The 19,598-nt window shown below is 38.5% G+C and overlaps 1 protein-coding gene across 1 annotated transcript; it reads left to right on the forward strand.

Moving 5' to 3' along the window:
* The first annotated feature begins 1,315 nt into the window (after positions 1-1,315).
* Positions 1,316-17,316, forward strand: gaa2 (alpha glucosidase 2). The gene is made up of 21 exons (XM_042485152.1): positions 1,316-1,462; positions 2,928-3,051; positions 3,755-4,330; positions 4,531-4,676; positions 5,407-5,572; positions 5,864-5,960; positions 6,580-6,699; positions 7,952-8,070; positions 8,163-8,294; positions 8,763-8,873; positions 9,006-9,119; positions 9,212-9,296; positions 9,400-9,517; positions 9,657-9,790; positions 10,893-11,044; positions 11,164-11,312; positions 11,391-11,532; positions 12,213-12,311; positions 13,194-13,358; positions 14,362-14,508; positions 15,437-17,316. Exons 2-21 carry the CDS (start codon positions 2,959-2,961, stop codon positions 15,500-15,502), a joined length of 2,931 nt encoding a protein of 976 aa, XP_042341086.1. The 5' UTR covers positions 1,316-1,462; positions 2,928-2,958; the 3' UTR covers positions 15,503-17,316.
* The last annotated feature ends 2,282 nt before the right edge of the window (positions 17,317-19,598 follow it).

Here is a 19,598-nt window from a genome sequence, read left to right on the forward strand (position 1 = left end):
GTTTCTTACTGTAGAGTTAATTTATGAGGGTTAGTCTGGGTACAAATATATGTACAAAAAGTAATGAATATTTAACATATAAATTATTGATGCATTTATGTATTTATTAATGTATTTATATACTGTATTTGTACTTTTTTTTACACTGTTAAAAGGCATCAACTTTAGACACGTGACCAAAAAGGTTCTGATATATCGAAAATCAAGATGGTATTAGCACTGATATTAAACCAAATAGTATTTTAGTAGGTTTTCAACTTAAGTCAGTTTAAAAGATCTAATTATTCTCACTTTAAATCAATCCCGCCTGAGGGTTACCATGCATGCCAGATGTTTTGGAGCAAGCAGAAGTCATCTCTAAAAATAATTTACCCATCTTGGGTTGGCATGCAACCCTACATGTGTTTGATCCCATTGTACTAACAGTATGATTGCCCAAAACCTGCTCGAACGTGTAGAAAAGAAGAATCAAAACACACTGAGACAACTATTTAAACATGTTTTTAACTGGGCGATAAAGCTTAAAAAATGCACAGAAATAGGCTATGGCAAAAGAAGGTATTCTTGCATGGCGAAAAAATGCAAAGCAACAGAATAGATGTTATAATCTACATATAAACCCACAGTAACCTCTTTGTAATCACCGCTATTTTCATTAGTCACTGTATTTGCATTACATATTTCTTCTCAGTATCTCCAGGTGATTACAATTCTATTTATTTTGTAATTGCATGTAACTAGTTGCTCCCCAACACTGGCAAGCAATATGTGCAGTACATTCTGCTAGTCTACAGGAGACATTTTAAACCAATATAGCAACCTCAATTCAGTATCTTGAATCACTGAGGCATTTGATCACCAATGTAACTATTAAATGCTACCAGAAATAAAAATGAAGTGCTCATTTATATTTTATACTCTTTTAATATTTATACCTCTGGTTTTGTATTCTACTTTCACAAAGAAAAGGAAGATCTATTTTCCATTTAAACCATATTTTCTGGGAGTCAGTTCAGAAAAACTTTTTTGAGAGATCCTAGCCCTCTTTTGTTGACGCTATATTGCTGCAGGGCTTATTGTTTAAAGATTTTACAACACCCTGAGCTGATCCTGAACGCAGCACCGTGGAAACACTCCCCCTGAACCCTGTTTTTTTTTAAAGAAAGAGTAGACAACATAATAATTTAAAATTGAGTAATCTTTATATATCATACCGCTGCTGACATAAGCGATAACATGTGTAGATATAATCTGGAGTTAAGTTTACAGATCGCATTAAAACGGAAGTATTTGAAATAACGAGGTACAGTGAACGCGACACGAAGATAAACAGACGCACACGATGCAGATGTTTAACGTTATCAGCGTTACTGATTATTTAGCTAACGATAGATTTATTTAAATGAAAAACTGCTGTGTAAGCTGTGTGTTTTTCTGTCTGCAAGAATCAAAGGATATCTAGGTAAGCGATGTTGATGTTAACGTCCTTGTCAGCGAACGTTAGCTCGCGTTAGCTACAAGTTACACTGTTAAAGTTAGCTAACATTAATAAACGTTATAACGGTGCAATAACGACGGTCGGTCTCAGGGGAGTTATGTATGTTTTTTTTTCATTACTAGCACGTTAACGTCGTGCTCGTTAAAACTACATATCAATGAGTCAAATGTAGCCTGAGTGAACTTTGACATTCAAATGATTTTCTTTGAAGGGGCTAGCTAAAGTTAGCTAACAACAACATAATGCTCGTTCAACAAAATGAGCAACATGTCACATCAGCACGGGCCTCGACCTTCAGACACACACCAATGCATTGTTCGGTTTTTATTAAAAATAATAGCAACAGCTATTTATCCATGTGTGACCTCAAGATGAAGGTAAACTTGCCGCAGTTAAAGACGCAGCATGACTTTACCATCTACTCATGATCCTTATACATACCAAGTAGATAATGACGGTGTAATTGCACATAAATGTTTGCTATTTTTCTACTTGATTTGTCCTTAAATGTTCATTGCTGTGTGTCTGTCTGTGTGTGTGTGTGTGTGTGTGTGAGTGTTAACTGTAATGAACCTACAGAAATGCTCGTCTTTAATCCCTAACTTTTTAATACAACTATAGCAGTTATTGATGTAGTATTAAGATCTTTTACTTAAGTAAAAATAGTAATACCACAGTGTAGAAATACTCTGTTAGATGAAATAGTCCTGCATTCAAAATTTTACTTAAGTAAAAGTACAAAAGCATTAACATCGAAATATACTTTATTTAAAAAAAAAAAGCCAAAACAAAGTGAAAGCACTCATTTTGCAGAATGGCCTATTTCAGAATTATACAGATTATGATTTTGCATAATAATCATTGATGCACCAAAATATGCACTACTTTAATGTTGCAGATTGCAAAAAAAAAAATTTTTTACTTAATTTTTTTTTTTTTACTATTTATTTACCACTGGTGATTATACATTACACAAAGGGACCATTATAGTTTTTATTACAATCCACAACAACTTAATTTAATCATAATTTCTTTGTTGATAATATTTTGTATTATTCTGAATTCGAAAAATAACTTGTACCTAGTAGAAGTATACAGTGGCAGAAAATGGAAATGGTCAGAAGTAGTACAAGTGCCTCAAAATTGCACTCATAGTACAGTATTTTAGTCATTGTATTTAGTAAAATTCCATCACTGCGGTGTGCTCCCTATAATTTTTGCTTTATGCAAATCAACTGCTTTCTGTTAGACTACATTATTCCTCTTTTATAGTATTAAAATTAAATAATCAAAAATAACTGCCAGATCATTTTCACTTCACCAGTTGTTATACAAATTTCTCCCATCAACTCCTAAAAGCAGGAAATGAGATTTTCCATTTCACTGAACTTTGTTCTTTTGTCTCTGTTCCTGTCTCTCATGTGTTCAGCCACTCACTTTGACAAACATACACTATCAGGATGGTGTCATACAAGCGGCTGAACCCTGAAGATGTCCAGTTTTCCAATGCAGTTTTGTCAGAAGAGCCTCGTCCTGTCCATGAAGAAGTTCCAGTGAGTTCATATGTTAACGTAGACTGCTTTCGCTGCCTCGAACTTTCTGCAGTCTTGTTTTAAAAGTGCAAAGTGTTGGTTTCTTCTCATTTCTGCAGAAAAACAGTGCTCTTTCTTCGGACTGTAAATGTTTTGGGATGATTTAGAATCTAGATATGTTAGTCTCATTATTTTATTGATCTATAATAATAGTTTGTTCTTCTTAGGAGATCAAATGAACAGTAATTTATTAGCCTTCGCTTCTCAGTTGTGAGGATTTTTTGCCTTTTCTTTGACTCGTGTGATAGGGAACCAAATGTTGAATATAGACTGTTGGTTGAACAAAACAAAACATTTGACCAAACTATGAATCAGTTCATTAACAATATAATCAGTGATAATGAAACCATTAGTGAGTTGCAGCCCTCGTCAATTTCCTTTTTGTTTTTGCAGATTGTTTTCAAGATGCCACTTTAGATTGTTGTAGGAATTGTTTGTGTTACCTGTTTTCTGTTTTAATTCTGTAACACTTTGTTATTGCTGCCTGATTTGGATACTCTTAATCAAGACATTTTTAATATTATTGAGGCTTTCCTGGTTAAAAAAAATATCTTTGTCGCTTTGATGGCTACAAATGTTGGAAAGGTTCAGCTGTTTTATTACAGTGAAAAAAGGACTACTCCTATAATGTATTTCTTATTTGATGTCTTTGTTGTGATTTAAGGTGCCGGAGCCTGAGGAAGCCTCTTTGCTTCCACGGAGGCCGCCATGCTCCGTCACCACAGGTCTCCTGGTGATTGGCTGCCTGCTGCTGCTCCTCTGTGGGGGCTGGTTACTAGGCACCATGTTCTGGCTGCACCGTCCGTCCACCCAACAGCCGCATAGACCCCCGTCACCGGCCCCTGCACAAACACCAGACTCTAAAGTAGAAACAGGAGTAAACGACACTGCAGCTGCTTTCCGCCGTGAGGCTTGCAGTTTAATCCCTGAGGCGTGGAGGTTTGACTGCTACCCTGAAAGAGGGATGGTTGTGACCAGAGAGATGTGTGAGGCACGGAACTGTTGCTTTATCCCCGCGTCCTCTCCCTCCTCCTCTGCCACTCGCCCATCAGGGAGAAATGGAATCCCTTGGTGTTTCTACCCTCAGGATTTTCCCTCCTACTCTCTTGTGTCTGTAAACGACACAGCGCTAGGACAGAAAGGCACGCTCGTAAGGGAGGTGAAGACCTACTACCCAGCAGACATCCTCTCTCTAGAAGTGGAGATTCGTCACGAGACAGACACACGGCTTCGTGTTAGGGTGAGTGACCTCCATTATTAAAGTGAGCAAACAACAAATTTATAGGCTAATAAGATCTGTGCCAATCCTTTGATTGAACCAGGTCAGTGTAAAGCAGTCATGAAGTGCTTATAGGTCAGCTGATAAAGTTTCATTACACACCTCTGATAATTCTCTGGTAATTACAAACTGTTTGTTTTTCCTCGTGTTTCTCGATCTAGATAACAGATCCCTCAAGTTCACGGTTTGAGGTTCCAATCTCTGTTCCCGCTGCCACCACGAAGGCAGAAAGTCCAGACTACATCATAGAGCTTTCAAAGGAGCCGTTTGGTCTCATCGTGAAGAGAAGCTCGACAGGAGCAGTGCTGTAAGTCTGACTGGAATAGACCACTTTGAGTTGGGTTAAGAAAGGGTGACGGTTACAATCAGACTTGTACTGTATACTAGATAAACTCGCTTAAAGAGATTGTTTGGATTTTTTTAAAGTGTGGGTGTATGTTGTACTTATCCACAGTAAGTGTGTAAGCTACAGTAGATGTCTGTTGGCACACCCCCAGTTTGGAAAATTAGCAGGGGTGCAGACGCTGAAGCTAAGCATTGTACTGCTGTGGATGGGGCAGCGGCAAAACATGTGTTAACCACCTCAACTAATCTCAACCAAAAAAATCTGTAACAGTTAAAGTGTACGCTGTATTTAGAATATTTTCACCCCTTAACCTGTCCGTCAGACAGCTCCTGTTTTCAGCAATGTAAAATCACTGTTTTTCCCATCAAAAATAGCTGTCTGCGTCTAGGTAAAGTAGTGAAAATATTTAGAATACAGCGTACAGTTAAACTCATATTGATTCTTTTAGGTGGGACTTTTTAGGTGGCTAAAATACATTTTGTTGCCAGCCCCTCCACAGAAGTACATTGCTTACAGTAGCTTCTGTGTCACTGACATCTATTGTATGTTATGCACTCACTTTGGACAAGTACCACTTTAAAGACCTGGACTATCCCTTTAAGGCACATTCAGTTGTGAAAAAAATACTGTTTGTTATGAAATAATAATTAACAATATAACACTGTTTCTTCTTTCAACGCTCTCCTGTTAGTCTGAACACCACCGTGGCTCCTCTCTTCTATGCGGATCAGTTTCTCCAGTTATCCACCTCCCTGCCAAGTCAGTTCATTTACGGGCTGGGCGAGCACCGCTCCACCTTCCTGCATGATGTCCACTGGAACACACTCACCATGTGGGCCAGAGATGTGCCTCCTATGGTATGAAAACACCTGCTTTTGTCTTCTGTTTATAATCACAACATTTTAGCCACAGACACAGATGTCCAAACTTATTACAGATATTTAACTGTTAGCAGGAAAATCAAAAGTTAATTAAATTATGTAAACTTTTTTTTCCCTCCTGTGGCATGTCAAAATGTCCTCTGTGGAAAAGGGCCAATATAAATAATTTTAGGATATGGCTTTTTGGGATTACAGCTTGACTGAATGTGCAGTTCACCTTTATACAAATAAGATGAAATTCATTTTGTTTCTCTCTCTGCAATATAGGAACAGACAAACCTATACGGAGCTCATCCGTTTTATCTGGCAATGGAGGACGGTGGGAACGCACACGGATTCTTCCTGCTGAACAGCAATGCAATGGGTCAGTCAGTTAGTCACCCTGATACTTCCACTTCAGGTTTCACTACGTGCAATCTTACTCACTAGTAGCTGATTCTTACAGTGTCACAGCTGTTCATATGACACCATTAAGCAACGTTATAAAAAAACAGAAGTCCCTAAATGGACTTTTGTGGAGTGTCACAGAAGCGTGACTGCAGTGTCAGTAAATATCAACTTTTCAGTGTTGCATAAAGAGGTCATTCTGAGTTCATGTCATATTTTCTAATGCAGATACGGAGTGTTTCTGACTGAAAGGGTTAATAAGTTTCAAACTTAGTCAGACTGCAATGTCATTGTTTTCCCTTTGCCATCATAATAAGGGTTATCAAAGATCAGCGTTTAATGTTATAATTCAGATCTTATTTTTTGTTTCACAAACAAAATGTGTTAATGAGCAGAGATAATCAGTGCTTCTTTTTAAATATAGTTGTTTAGCTCTAGATGTATTCTTAGCCACTGATTATATCCCCCGCACTTTAGTTTTTTATCTGCTCTCTAGCTTTATAGACCTGCTCCCAGTGGTTCCTAATTGTATCTTACCTAGAAGGAATTTATTTTAAATACCAAATGTTTCATCCTTAGTTTTTCTGTTTCTTCAGATGTGATCCTTCAGCCCGCTCCAGCACTCACCTGGCGCACTATTGGTGGAATCCTTGACTTTTACGTTTTCCTTGGTCCTGATCCTGCGTCAGTGATTGGACAATATATGGAAGTCATAGGTCAGTAGGTTAACATATCCCTGTTTTACAGACTGTGAAAGGATTGTAAAGTTACACTTTACGACTGTAGCAACAATCCACCTATAGACTTTATATCATACCTGGATGAAAAAAAATGGCCATTAACAGACATACTTCAGTGTTAACAGACATACTTAATAGCTTCAGGTTGTGAAAGTGTGAATGCCTCTCTGTAGGCTTGCCATGGTAGTCGTTGTTACAGGTGTTGCATGTTTTTTGGGCATACGCTGATGACATTTCTTGCCTATTGCCTCCACCTTTGTTTTGCTTTTTTAATCAATTACTTAACTTATTTGGATGACAGATGCTGCTATTATAAACCGAAAGTGTCTGCTTTGTACAGCAGCAGTAGAGTCGCAGCGCATGGTAGCAGCATGAACCAGCATGAACATAAGGAGAGTTTACATCAAAGACAGTGGTGGAGGATTATATGTCAAAGCGAAAAGTTAAACATTTGGCATTATTTTGGATTCAAACACAATGCTAATGGGTAGAAGTTGATAACAGTAATGAGGAAAAAGGAATTTTTCCATCGCAGCTCCACATCTAACAGCTCACTGTGGCTGCTTCTTGTTTTATTTCTTACTGCAATATTTCAAACTGATCTTCTGTCGAAATTTTGTCCCGTTATGTAAATGCTAATAACACTTTTTCTGTGACTACTTAATAATAAAAGTCAACCTGTAGCAGTGGGGAATGTTAGCTTTGCATTACCAGTGCCTTTCATCTAAAATGTTCGGTGTTATAGTAAGTGGTGTTTTCATGAGTTTATTGACTGATGGGATGATTCCCTCACCATGGCATCCCTATCAAGTAGCTACTTTCCTCCTTTCTTTTTAAGCAGAGGTTGCTCACCACTTATAACCATAACACTTTGTAAATAACTCAAGAAAAACATGAGATACATTTCATGACAGTGCATGAACAGGAAAGATTCAGCAAACTTTACAGAAGATTTGTGATTTCATGTTTTAGTTCCGAGTGAAAAATCTCTGTACGTCCTGCATCTGTATCAAGTATGACAGTCTGATCCACAGAGAAGAGCAGTGAAAACACTCCACAGACTTTCTGTTTCGGTTTGTCTCCTTGTTCTGTTGCTTTGTGGTTCTGTCCGGTGTGAGAAACCTCAGTTTGTTTCTGTCTCCCTGTTTCTGTCTCCCTCACCTCCTGCTCCTGTTATTGATGATTTCCTCACTCCCGTCTCTCTTTGTGTCCCTCCATGTTTTCACAGGCTACCCAGCGATGCCCATCTACTGGGCTTTAGGGTACCACCTCTGTCGCTGGGGTTACAACACCAGTGACTCTGCCTGGGAGGTTGTCAAAAGCCTGAGGAATTATGGGATACCCCATGTAAAGTTGACCCTATTTGGTTGTGTGTCCGCCAGTACTTTTCTTTCTTTGTTCTTTTTTCTTACATGTTTTGTGTGTTGATTTGTTCAAAGGACGTCCAGTGGAATGATATTGACTACATGGACCAGTTTATGGACTTCACTTTTGACTCAACAAAGTTCGGCACACTGCCCGATATGGTCAAGGACCTGCACGCTCATGACCAGCGCTACGTCATGATCGTGGTATACAGGAGTTTGTATTCGCTCTCGAATGCGTGTGTGTGTTGTATAATTGTATTCAATCTCTATTTAACCAGAGTCTTGGGCAAGACAACATGGAAAATTTCACTTAAAAGAACACCAGCCTAAAAACACAACAGCAAAAAAGTTTAAAACAATCAGCAAAAAGTTTTTTATAAACAGAAGCAAACAATCAGCTAATTTAAAACAAATTAGCAGCGTTCAGTAGCCAGACAAGTGAATTCAGTGGTCAAAAAGTCCTTAATTCTGTTTTTAAAATCCCCCAGGCTTATAATAAAGTCTAGTTTAAGGTGACTCTTTAGCTGACACTAAGATGATGGAGCAAAAACTTTAAAAGAGCACAGGTTTGAGGAATGATGTTTCCTGAGAGTTGCAGCCACTGACAGTTTTAGGAGTCAGTGTTGTGTTTGATTTGGCTTGTTTTTATGATGTTTGTGTCTCAACCTGCAGGACCCAGGTATCAGCAGCACGCAGCCTGAGGGTTCATACTGGCCATACGATGAAGGGCTGAGGAGGGACGTTTTTATTAAAGACGCTGAAGGAAAAACACTTATTGGGAAGGTGAGACCCTGTAATGATGTTTCACAAAAGTGATTATCCCAAGACACAATTACTTTCTCCTCCCTGTCCTCTGCTGTCAAAAGGAAACATTGAGGGTGCGTTAGTAATGAAATTGTCCATCTCTTCCTCCAGGTGTGGCCCGGTCTGACTGCATATCCTGATTTCTCTGATGATGTGACCCATGAATGGTGGTACGACAACCTTCAGAGGTTCCATGAGAAGGTGCCATTTGATGGATTATGGATTGTAAGTATAGATATGGAAGATACCATTGTAAAACTGGCTCTTGACAGGTCATGATATCTTCTCCTTGACTTTTGTCATATTCATTTTTTTAGGACATGAACGAGCCGTCAAATTTCCTGGATGGGTCTACCAATGGCTGTCCATCAAACAGTCTTGAAAATCCTCCTTACACACCCGGTGGGAAATCTCAAGCACAAGTCACACAACAAGCATACCAAATACACAATAACAGAGTACATGTGATTGTCAAAATGTAAATGTGTGTCTTTTTCCTTTTCAGGAGTACTAGGAGGTTTGCTGAGAGCCAAAACTGTGTGTGCCACTGCACAGCAAAAACAGTCCATACACTATAATATGCACAGCCTCTATGGACTTATGGAAGCCAAGGCATCTGCAAGGTCAAGACCTATAACACACACACACACACACACGCACACACAGTCACAGAGACAGACTTTTTCCACTAAGGACAATTTGTGTCCTCTCTTTAAATCTGCCTGTCCACTTTCTTTACTTATTTTTTTTCCTCTTGTCCAGCGCTCTTAAGCGAATCTTGGCCAAAAGACCTTTTGTCATCTCTCGCTCCACCTTCCCCAGTCAGGGGATGTATTCTGGTCACTGGCTGGGAGACAACAGGAGCCAGTGGAAAGACCTGTACACTTCTATAGCAGGTCAGACACATGTATTACTTTTATTTCAGCAAAATCAACTTTTTATCAATCTCTTGACTAAACAGAAGCCTGATGGTGCAGAAAAAAAACATATTATATTGCCTCTGTCAGTTGATAGGACAAAATGATTATCAAAGCATAAAAAAGCATAAACACATGGACTCATACACTTTTTTTTCTGTTTCATACTGAGAGTAACATTAGTTTTTCAGCTTATTCAGGCATTTAAAAATCAGTTTGAAACCAACAAAAGGGCTCCTTCATCTGTAGTACCACAACTTAGAAAGTTTCTTTTTTTTCCTGCAGCTCTATTTATAAAGTTTTGTATATTAACAAATTAAATCACTGTTTGTTATGTGGAAGGTTGTTTATAGTGACGAATCCACAAGTAAATTTTCTATCTTCTTTCAACCTCTCTAGCTTTGTTCCCAGTAACAGCATGCAGCTGTTTTCAGTGAAAATGTTCTTGCAAACCTACTTTTTTACAAACTGCTCACCACCAAACACCTTACAGACAAAGTTAGCAACTAACTGGTGAGTAAAGCAGAAGCTAAAGAGAGATATTTTCTGGGAAGTTGATAAGAGTCACAGGACCAAAACAGGACTTTAGATAAATGCTAATGTTTCTCCTTGACAGTGTGTGTATTTGTGTAAACAAACTATTGTTTGCTAACATGTAAGCAAAAGTTGCTAAAATAAAAGAAATCAGCTTCATATGATAGCCATGGCATTGCCATGTTGTTTAACAAATGCTAGTCAGCAATTTGGAATATATTTATAGGATTTTATGACTTGCTTGTGTTGTTGTGTAAGTGCTAATTTGAAGGTTGTGAGGTTTTAAACATCTGCATTATGGTGGCAGTTAAACATGTTTTATTGCACACACTACTCTGTACTTATTCTGTCAACTGCAGTACAGAGAGGAGGAGGAGTAACGCCCACACCAGTGTATTACTATTTTTAGATCTCCTAGACTTGTGTATAAAATTGTTTATTTAATATTTGGAAATTGGTTCTCTGTCATTTCAATGTCTCTTGATGTTGACCTTTTCAAGTGTCTCCTTTCCATGTCCTCCTGATGCTTCCCACCTGTCTCCTTCAGGTATGTTGACCTTTAACCTTCTGGGCATCCCGTTGGTGGGAGCAGATATCTGTGGCTTCAGCGAGGAGCCGCAGGAGGAACTCTGTGTCCGCTGGACGCAGCTGGGAGCTTTCTATCCCTTCATGCGCAACCACAATGCCATCGACATGAAGGTAACCTCCTAATTCACTGCTCCAAACAGAAATCAAAAGTAAAAGAAATGCTAAGGAGCTACTCTATTCTTCCCTCCTTTTTAGAAATGTCATTTTTGTCTTTAATTGTTTTTCTCAAGCCTCAAGACCCAATAGCGTTCAGCCCTCTGGCTCGTACGGCGATGAAGCAGGCCCTGCTGCTGCGTTATTCTCTTTTCCCCGTCCTCTACACTCTCTTTCATCATGCACATGTACACGGACACACTGTCGCACGGCCGATAATGTTTGAGTAAGTGTTCATTTTGTTATTTTGTCTGGATTAGGAGGATCCTTGCCTTACTGTTTCTATCCTGTGTGTCATTCAAAGGTTTCCAAAAGATGTAAAAACCTATGGTATCGACAAACAGTTCATGTGGGGGAAGAGTTTATTAGTGACACCAGTACTGGATCCTGGAGTCGACTATGTGGACGGTTACTTTCCAGAGGGTCTGTGGTATGACTATTACACGGTAAGACACACACTCCCACAACCGATATTCAGCTCAATACACACAAACCACTTTTTCACCAACATGGAACCACTTCTGTTCCAGTTCAGACACCTTATTTTAAAAACAGAAGTATTTTGACCAAAATAAACAGCCCAAACTCATTCTCAACTTGTCAAATATCGCCACTTTGTCAGTGATTTTTGCATCAGACTCCAGCGCAAAGAGGCAACTTTTCCCAGTGGTATGATACACACACGTGCAACTACTGCAATATAAAAAGTGAGGAAGGCTGTGTAGGAAGGGCAGGAGGAGAGGTGGAGGTTTCAAACAAACTCCAGACTCTCACCTGGGAGCCCGCTTTTTGTTTCCCATGTGAATTTAAAGTCAAACCATGATGTTTTTTCTAAACCTATCCACAGACTTAAGTTGCTTAAACCTAAGGAAAACAACTTGCATATATTGTAAGTTTATTTTGAAAAAGACTGTACGCATGTAACATGCAGAAACTGTGCATTTCCAGTGAAAACAGGAGTGTATTTTGAAAAGACATAATGCATATGCAACAAGAATGGCACTGATTCAAGAACCAGAGCTAGTTTGGTGGAAAAGGACTGACAGAGTACACAGTGCTGTATGAGCTGGGAACAACGTGGCGTAAACAGTAAACTTATGGCCACATATGGCTCTCTACTTCTCAGGGTGACTCTCTGCGCAGTAAAGGTGAAGACCTTCAACTCCAGGCTCCTCTGGATAAGATCAACCTGCATTTGCGTGAGGGCTCTGTTATACCCACTCAGGTAAAACGGATATTTGGCTCAAATTATATTGGTTTTTTTTATGTAATGATTTTAAATTTCCCCGCCTACATGCTCTTTTACACTGTACGATTTCTGCATTAATCCCTTTGTCCAGAATCTGTTTAGATGCCGACACCATGGCCATGTGTCTGCTTGCATCTGTCTCTCTTTATTTACATGGTGACATTGTGATTCATCAGGCACTCGTCACTCCATCCAACATACTGATTAGCAGTCTGACACAGATTGGGACCAACAGTTTTAAGATTGTCTCTAGTTGTCTTAACTTGACAAGAGAGAAAAGTAGTGACACCAGCAAGCAAAACAGAGGATCTATTTTAGGTCCCTTTACTACCTTGGAGCATGTAATGATGCATGCACTGTTGTTTTGATTTCTTGTGCAAAAGTTATGTGATAAACTTCTGTTGCCTCCACAAAATAGTTGATGTGAAGTGTTTTTCCTTCAGTTTGACAAACACTGAAAATGCCACTGACAAAAATACTTTCAGATGAACTCCACATAAGTATCTAATCAGCATCTTAATTGGGACCATTTATTCGGTAGAAAGTAGTTCCAGTGAAAATTGTTTACAGTGAGGTCTGTGGATCATCAGGGGCACTTTTTTGGAAAGACACATCAAATTTTTCAAACAGCATGTTTATCTCTTGTCTGCAGCACAAAAGACATTTCTTTTATTGATGTGGGTGAACTCACCCTTTTACCTAAGCCTTAAAAAAACAGTCTTGATGATACAAACTGTTTTCAGGGGGTTAAGTGAATATTTGTCATATCTGACAGTTTGGTGGATCTGACATATGCACACTGTACAATCAGCAGTCTAATGTTACTTTTTTTTACTTCCTCTACATTTGTCTCTCCAGGCGCCCAACCTCACCCTGTGGGTGAGCAGCGGTCAGCCTCTCCATTTGGTCTCCGCTCTCTCTGACGATGGTTCAGCCAGTGGAGATCTGTTCTGGGATGACGGAGAGACCATTGACACCTACGAGAGCAATCTGTACGCCTACATCATCTTCAACGTTTCTCAGGTGCTCATACTCAACTAGTTTTACTTTAAAAGAAAACAAAATCCACCCGCAGTATCACTTCCACTGCCTCAGTCCAGTCTGTATTATCTGATTTAGTTTGTGTTTACCCACATTTCTGTGCCTGTTGAAAACCTCCACAAACTGTGTCTGAACTTGTGTGATTAAGTGTATGATTATGTGTGTAGATGCCAAAACAAACTTTGTTGTAGCGAAGCACCCTGGTCTGCTGAGGCCGAGGTCTTATCCTCTAGAGTGGGGTCCGTTAATACCCCTTTAATTTGATGTTAGAAAAACTGAAAAAAAGTTTATCTTTAAAACAGCATTTTTGTGTACATAGTTTCACTGAGTAATTTAATTGTGTATACTTTGTCAACAGCAGTATAAGAAATGACACACAAGGCAGGGCAGGAATTTTAAAACAGTAGTAGTGAAGATGTTAATTTGATTTGTTTTGGGACAGTTGAGCAAGCTGCAAACCAAACCTGTACTGTATCTTATCATCTGCAACCAGAAGATGTTAACATCTTCAACCAGATTCAATTTTTACTTACTTTTTAGCTCTGATCTGGTCTCCACTTAACTCCTGAAGGAAATATAAGGTCCCTTAACAACTAATTGTTCATCAGCTAGTTGCTAACTTTGTTGCTTAAGTTGTCTGTCTGCTGTTTGGTGCAGGGCAGGTAGTGTACAGTGGGTTTATAAGGACTTTTTTAAATCAAAAGAGCTGCAATGAGGTTGATGAGAGTAGTAAGAGTGAATAAAAACAGTATAATTATCGGATGTAAATCAAAACAATGACCTGAAAGACGCTAAAATGCTTAACAGAGCTAAGGGGAATAATTTTCTGTAGTTTCATCAATGAGTGGCCCCTTTCACCTTACACATCGTCATTTTTGCAATACTCAAATATTGATTGGTGAAGCATTAATGTCTAGTTTTGAGGCAATAATCATTAAAACGTGTTGTGATGTAACTTACACCCATCCACCTGCTTATTTTGTAGAACGTGATGACATCACAGGTGCTCCATAACAACGTGGAGGCCACCTATATCACCGTGGAGACAGCTTCCTTCTACGGTGTGAAGCAGAAGCCAAGCAAAGTGCTGGTGAACTCACAAGATGCAGTGTTCACCTACAGAATCAACCAGGTGAGATCACAGGTGAACGTACAGACAGAAAATGGGAAACGACTGTTGTGCTTAATGTTCATGATGAGTCACTTCGGCATAATGTAGACGGCAACCTGTAGATGGATTTAGCCTCTAAAATAATCTAGTCCTGTGACTGATTCAGCATGAGATAAAGCCAGCGTTTTTAGTGTATATTTATACATCAGCAGTGCTTGAAGAAGTATTATCATCATTATCTTAAAAAAGTTACAATCAAACGCTATAAGAATGCTTCATTAACTGTAAAACTCCTGCACTCAAAATTTTACTGAAGTTGAAGTGCATGATGGTAGCAACAAAGTGTACTTAAAGTATGAAATGTAAAAGTACTCATTATGTAGTATGGCCCGTGTCAGTGCTGCACTTTATCATTACATTATTGGAACATTGTTGTTTACATATGTTAGCAATACTTAAACATTGTAATTATGACATCTTTTTTGGTGCAACAGTGCAACATATTGTATAATGACTCCATGTTTTTAGTTGTAAGAATCTTATTTTAAGAAGTAATTTAAAGTGTGAAATAGATGTAGTGGAGTAAAAAGTACAACATTTCTCTCTGAAATATAGTTAAAAATAAAAAAGCATAAAATGGGGTTACAAAAAGTGAAGTACAAGTATGCCAGAATCATACTTAAGTATAATACTTTGGTAAATGTACTAAATTACTTTGCACCACTGTGTGACAGAAATGGTCTTGGTGGGAGTTTCAATACAGAGTTGAATCCCACTATAGCAACAGTAGGCAGGTCTCAGCAAATGTATTGTTTAAACTAAAAGCAGCTCTAGTGTTATAGAGCATCTTCTGCAGTACATGAGTTGTGTAATTGTTAGATCAGGATGTTTTGGTTTTATCAGAATGAGGAAACTTTGGGTGCTATAATGATGTGTTTTCTCTCTGCAGGTGTTAACAGTTGCAGATCTCGGTCTCAACCTCAGTCAGAACTTCACCATCAGCTGGATGTATTGAATTAGATGCTCTTCAATCATTGGTTTTATTTTCTATTGGCTGGCACATAGTGCAGTCTATAAGTTTTAGGACAGTTAAGTTTTGGCTCCATACTGCAGAACATTTAACGTTAATGGGAATAATAATGACTGAGGTTTAAGTGCTAAATTTCACATTAATATGGGGTGAACAGTACAGCTGAGTATTCATATTTGATATTGACTGAAATAACCCAGTTCCAAGTAGTATCAAAACTTCTCCAGTCAAACAATACCCTGCATTCGATCCTCTTTGTACCCAGATCTAGAAAAAAAAAAGACTATTTGTATGATTTTGCTCTCTGACAATCACCGAAAGCTTTCTTTGATTTAATGAAAGATGTGATTGGGCCGCTACCACAGTAACCAACCCAGACAGTCTGCAGCGTGGTGAAGTCCAGTGCAGTGTATTTGACCAAGTTGGCAGTTCAGTATGCTGAAACACCACCCAAGTGTTCAAAAATATGGCTATACTACACACCTGTGGCGTCAGATTTAAAAAAAATAAATGCATAAAAAGTAGAAATAGTCTATGGGTATCTGTATCATTTTAAGGGTACTGGTATTGCCACTGGTGTTGCAATTTTTATACCTTTTTGCCTTTTGCACAAAGAAAGGCTGCAATTCTAAATAGTTCACCCGATGTGGCTACAAACACCATCTAATTAAAGCTTAGAGTCAGCACTAAAGTCACTGTTTCACATCATATCTCATGCGCTGCAGTACAGAGTCAAAACATTCTGTCCGTCTGTCCAAAATGATGACCAGATAAGCAGGTACTCTGGGGTGAGTGAGCTCAAGTTTGTGCTAATCATATTTTTAGTTCTGTGTTTAAAAAAAATGGCCAAAAAATCCCCATGAAGGCTTATTAGACAACACCTCGTAAACACTGACCTACAGTAGTCTGGACACTGCTTTAAATATCTGTGTGGAACATATTATTTAATGGCTGATAACTGCGCTGTCATCTGATTCAAACAAAAAGCTCGGCAGTTTCATCTTCAGTTTAGCTCATAGATCAAATCTGCATTTTTTAAATTAGCATCATCCGAAAGATTCTGTGCAATAAGTGAAAGAGGGGATGGTCTACCTTTCTAAACGTGAGTCTGAACGTGGTTTATGATGTAATAGGTTGTGTGTGCTTGAATGCTGTTTACAGTCTATTTTTGCACTAATTAGTGCTGCAGTATCGTAAAGGTAGATACAGGTGCCTTATGATTCCTGTTAGTGGGTTTGTGAGCGTCTCTGGGTTTGTTCCAGGTGATCCTTTGTTCAGCTTTATATTGTAAGCCTGCTTTCAGTCCAGATGACCATAGTACTGCTATGCACGATGATTACTTTAATGCATAACTACAGCATACTAGACCAGCTATACATGTTCTGTAATTATTTTACTGTGAAGTTTCTCACACCTCTGATGGCAGGAATGCTATGAAAACCTAATGCCTGATACATTTCTGGAGCTGGTTGAGGGAAGTTTAAAGATCAGCAAAGTTTACTCTGCTTAAATTTGACCTTGATGCTGTGAAAAACTTTGATTTGAAGTTATCGTATTTTTCACAGAACGTTAACTGTGAAAAGCTGGCACCTTTTCAAAGCAAATCGTCGATGCATGTGTGCTGCAAAGCAAACCATCCAAATATTTGTCAGCATGTCAATAGAGAGTATATTTTACTGTACTTGTGTTAAAGTAACTAAAATTGTGACTAAAGAAAATGCATATTTTTATCATGAAGCCTTGTGTTGAAATATTTGTGTAATTGCTTAAATCTAATTAAATGAACAATATGAAAACTACTGGAGTTCTAATGGATCTTTTTTGTATTTTATGACAGACAACTTTTGGGGCAACAACAGGTGAAAAAGAAAGAAATTGAATTGTCTTGACCTCAGTGTATTTCCACTTTTAAGGTATTCTGTGCAGGATTGTCAGTTACTGTTTGCTTGAAAGTGAGGATAAAAGCCAACCACAGATTCACGCTTGTTTGGTGTTGTTTGGTGGCTGTGCAGTATTTGTGTTTTTTGACCCTTAAAGGAATAAAAAAAAGAAGGGTTAGATTTGGTTGAACAACCATTTGATTACTGCAATTTAAACTTAAACCCACTGTTTTATGGAATATGTATAAAAAGTCTCCTTTTTGAAAATATCTAAATTTAAGAAAAGATTCTCTGCCCAGTTACTTTTTTTTTTCAAAGTCGTAGATAAGTAAATGTATCCGGTATGATAACCGATAACTTTCATATATATTTTACAGCAACCTGAGCCCCGACCTCACCTGAGAGCTGTGGGGGCACATGCCCACAAGTGAACACAGAAAATAAGAAGAAAATAAAGGCAGTCTTTGCAGAAAAATACACTACCACACACTTCTAGTGGGTCATAAGTGATGATTGAGGGGGGATTACTGTTTGAGTCTATACGTTGTTTTTTAGAGAAATCCTGCATAGCATATCTTCAAAGATTCAAGGCACGGAGATCTCAAGTTTTTGTTTTTTCCATTAAAATGTGTCATTTTGAGCCTTTTTTTAATCAAAAGATTGTATTTAAGTACATTTTATTCTTATCTTACCTGAATTCAGATTTGAACCTGAGGTGCTGGTGCGCATGCACCACTAGAGGACACAATTTCTCAATCACAGATACTGTTGTTTCCCCAAAGGCTGCAAAATGTGATGCCATATTTTGTATTATTGTCAGTTTCAATTGCTGATAAGAAGATTTTTTTTGCTGCTGATTTTTCAGAACAAATTCTTGTTTCTGTCTCTACAACTCAAATCGTAGCATTCTTGAACGAGGTATTTATTCCACAACAGGTCCAAAGTACTCCGTAACCAAGAACATGGGGTTTAACAACGGACAGTTTTATTATAATATTACAATATGGCCGTCTTATCTTTTAATACCTATTGTTCTAGAGTGAATTACAAACGTGAGCTATGTTGTCGGCGTTTACCTTATCTGTTTTACTGTAGTTACTAAGGTTAAAGTTCTTGTTGAGTTGGCTCACATGAACAGACACATGCCTAATTTTAATACATTTTTAAAGCATCACATCTCCCTCCTGTTGTCTTAACAGCATCAGTGATGCCTGCTCTCTTCCGCCACATCTTTTTCTTCTTTCTCTACCTTCTTTCAGTGTTTCCCTTTAATCATCTCTCCATCCCTCTGCCGCCTCTCTGTTTTCCTTCTCCACTGCATAAAACCCAACGGTTAAGTAGATAGAGGAGTCTCAGGATGTTTGTCATTTTAAGATATGCAGGCTATCTGAGGAATGAACTAAATCATGTTGTCTCTCAAACATTGCATAATTAATGTTCAGTATGTGCTGCTTTCCATAGAAACTAACCAGAAAACAAGCTGTGAACTTTGAAAGCGCTGACGCTAGGCCAAGAGTTTGACTGGATCTCATGAGTCATGACACCAAACAAGCATTTGATTGTCCCAAACACACACACACACACACACACACACACACACACTTCAGCTCCAGTAAGTGAAAGCAAACAACATGTCCTGTATTCCACCTCTGATAGCAGGGTTGAATTATCCTCCACTGCCGATAGACTCGCGATAGATAGACGTGTTTTTATTGGCTCTGTGCAAACATTCACAGGCTAACTGTTTCCAGATGGCAGTTTGTGGAGGGCACATATATCATTCAGAGGAAGGGGGAGGAGAGAGCAGAGAGAGAGCAACGGGGGTCTGTCAAAAGCATTCTGCTCTACTGACGAGGGCATTTCCTGTCTGGATTTGGGAGGATTAAGTATTTGTGTGTGGGGGGTGTTTGTATGGTCGGCATGTGGAGAGAGGGACAAAGTACAGGACTTCACAGGACTGTTAGGGGATTCTCTGCATGTTTGATCTGAGTGACTGTGTTCCTAATGCATAATGTGGGAGGAATGGGAACATAAAAAAAGCAAAAAGTGATTTAGTGTCCTCTCCATTGTTGCCAGTATGAAATGTCATACTAAAAGCTTCATAGTATGCGTCAGAAAAACAAACCAAAACAAATTATGCTACATATTGTTGTAAAAAGAAATGTATTCCGTTTTATTTTAATAGTTTTTAGCAAGGTTTA

This window comes from Plectropomus leopardus, chromosome 4 (assembly GCF_008729295.1).
Source record: "Plectropomus leopardus isolate mb chromosome 4, YSFRI_Pleo_2.0, whole genome shotgun sequence".
In the NCBI taxonomy this organism is placed as follows: domain Eukaryota; kingdom Metazoa; phylum Chordata; class Actinopteri; order Perciformes; family Serranidae; genus Plectropomus; species Plectropomus leopardus.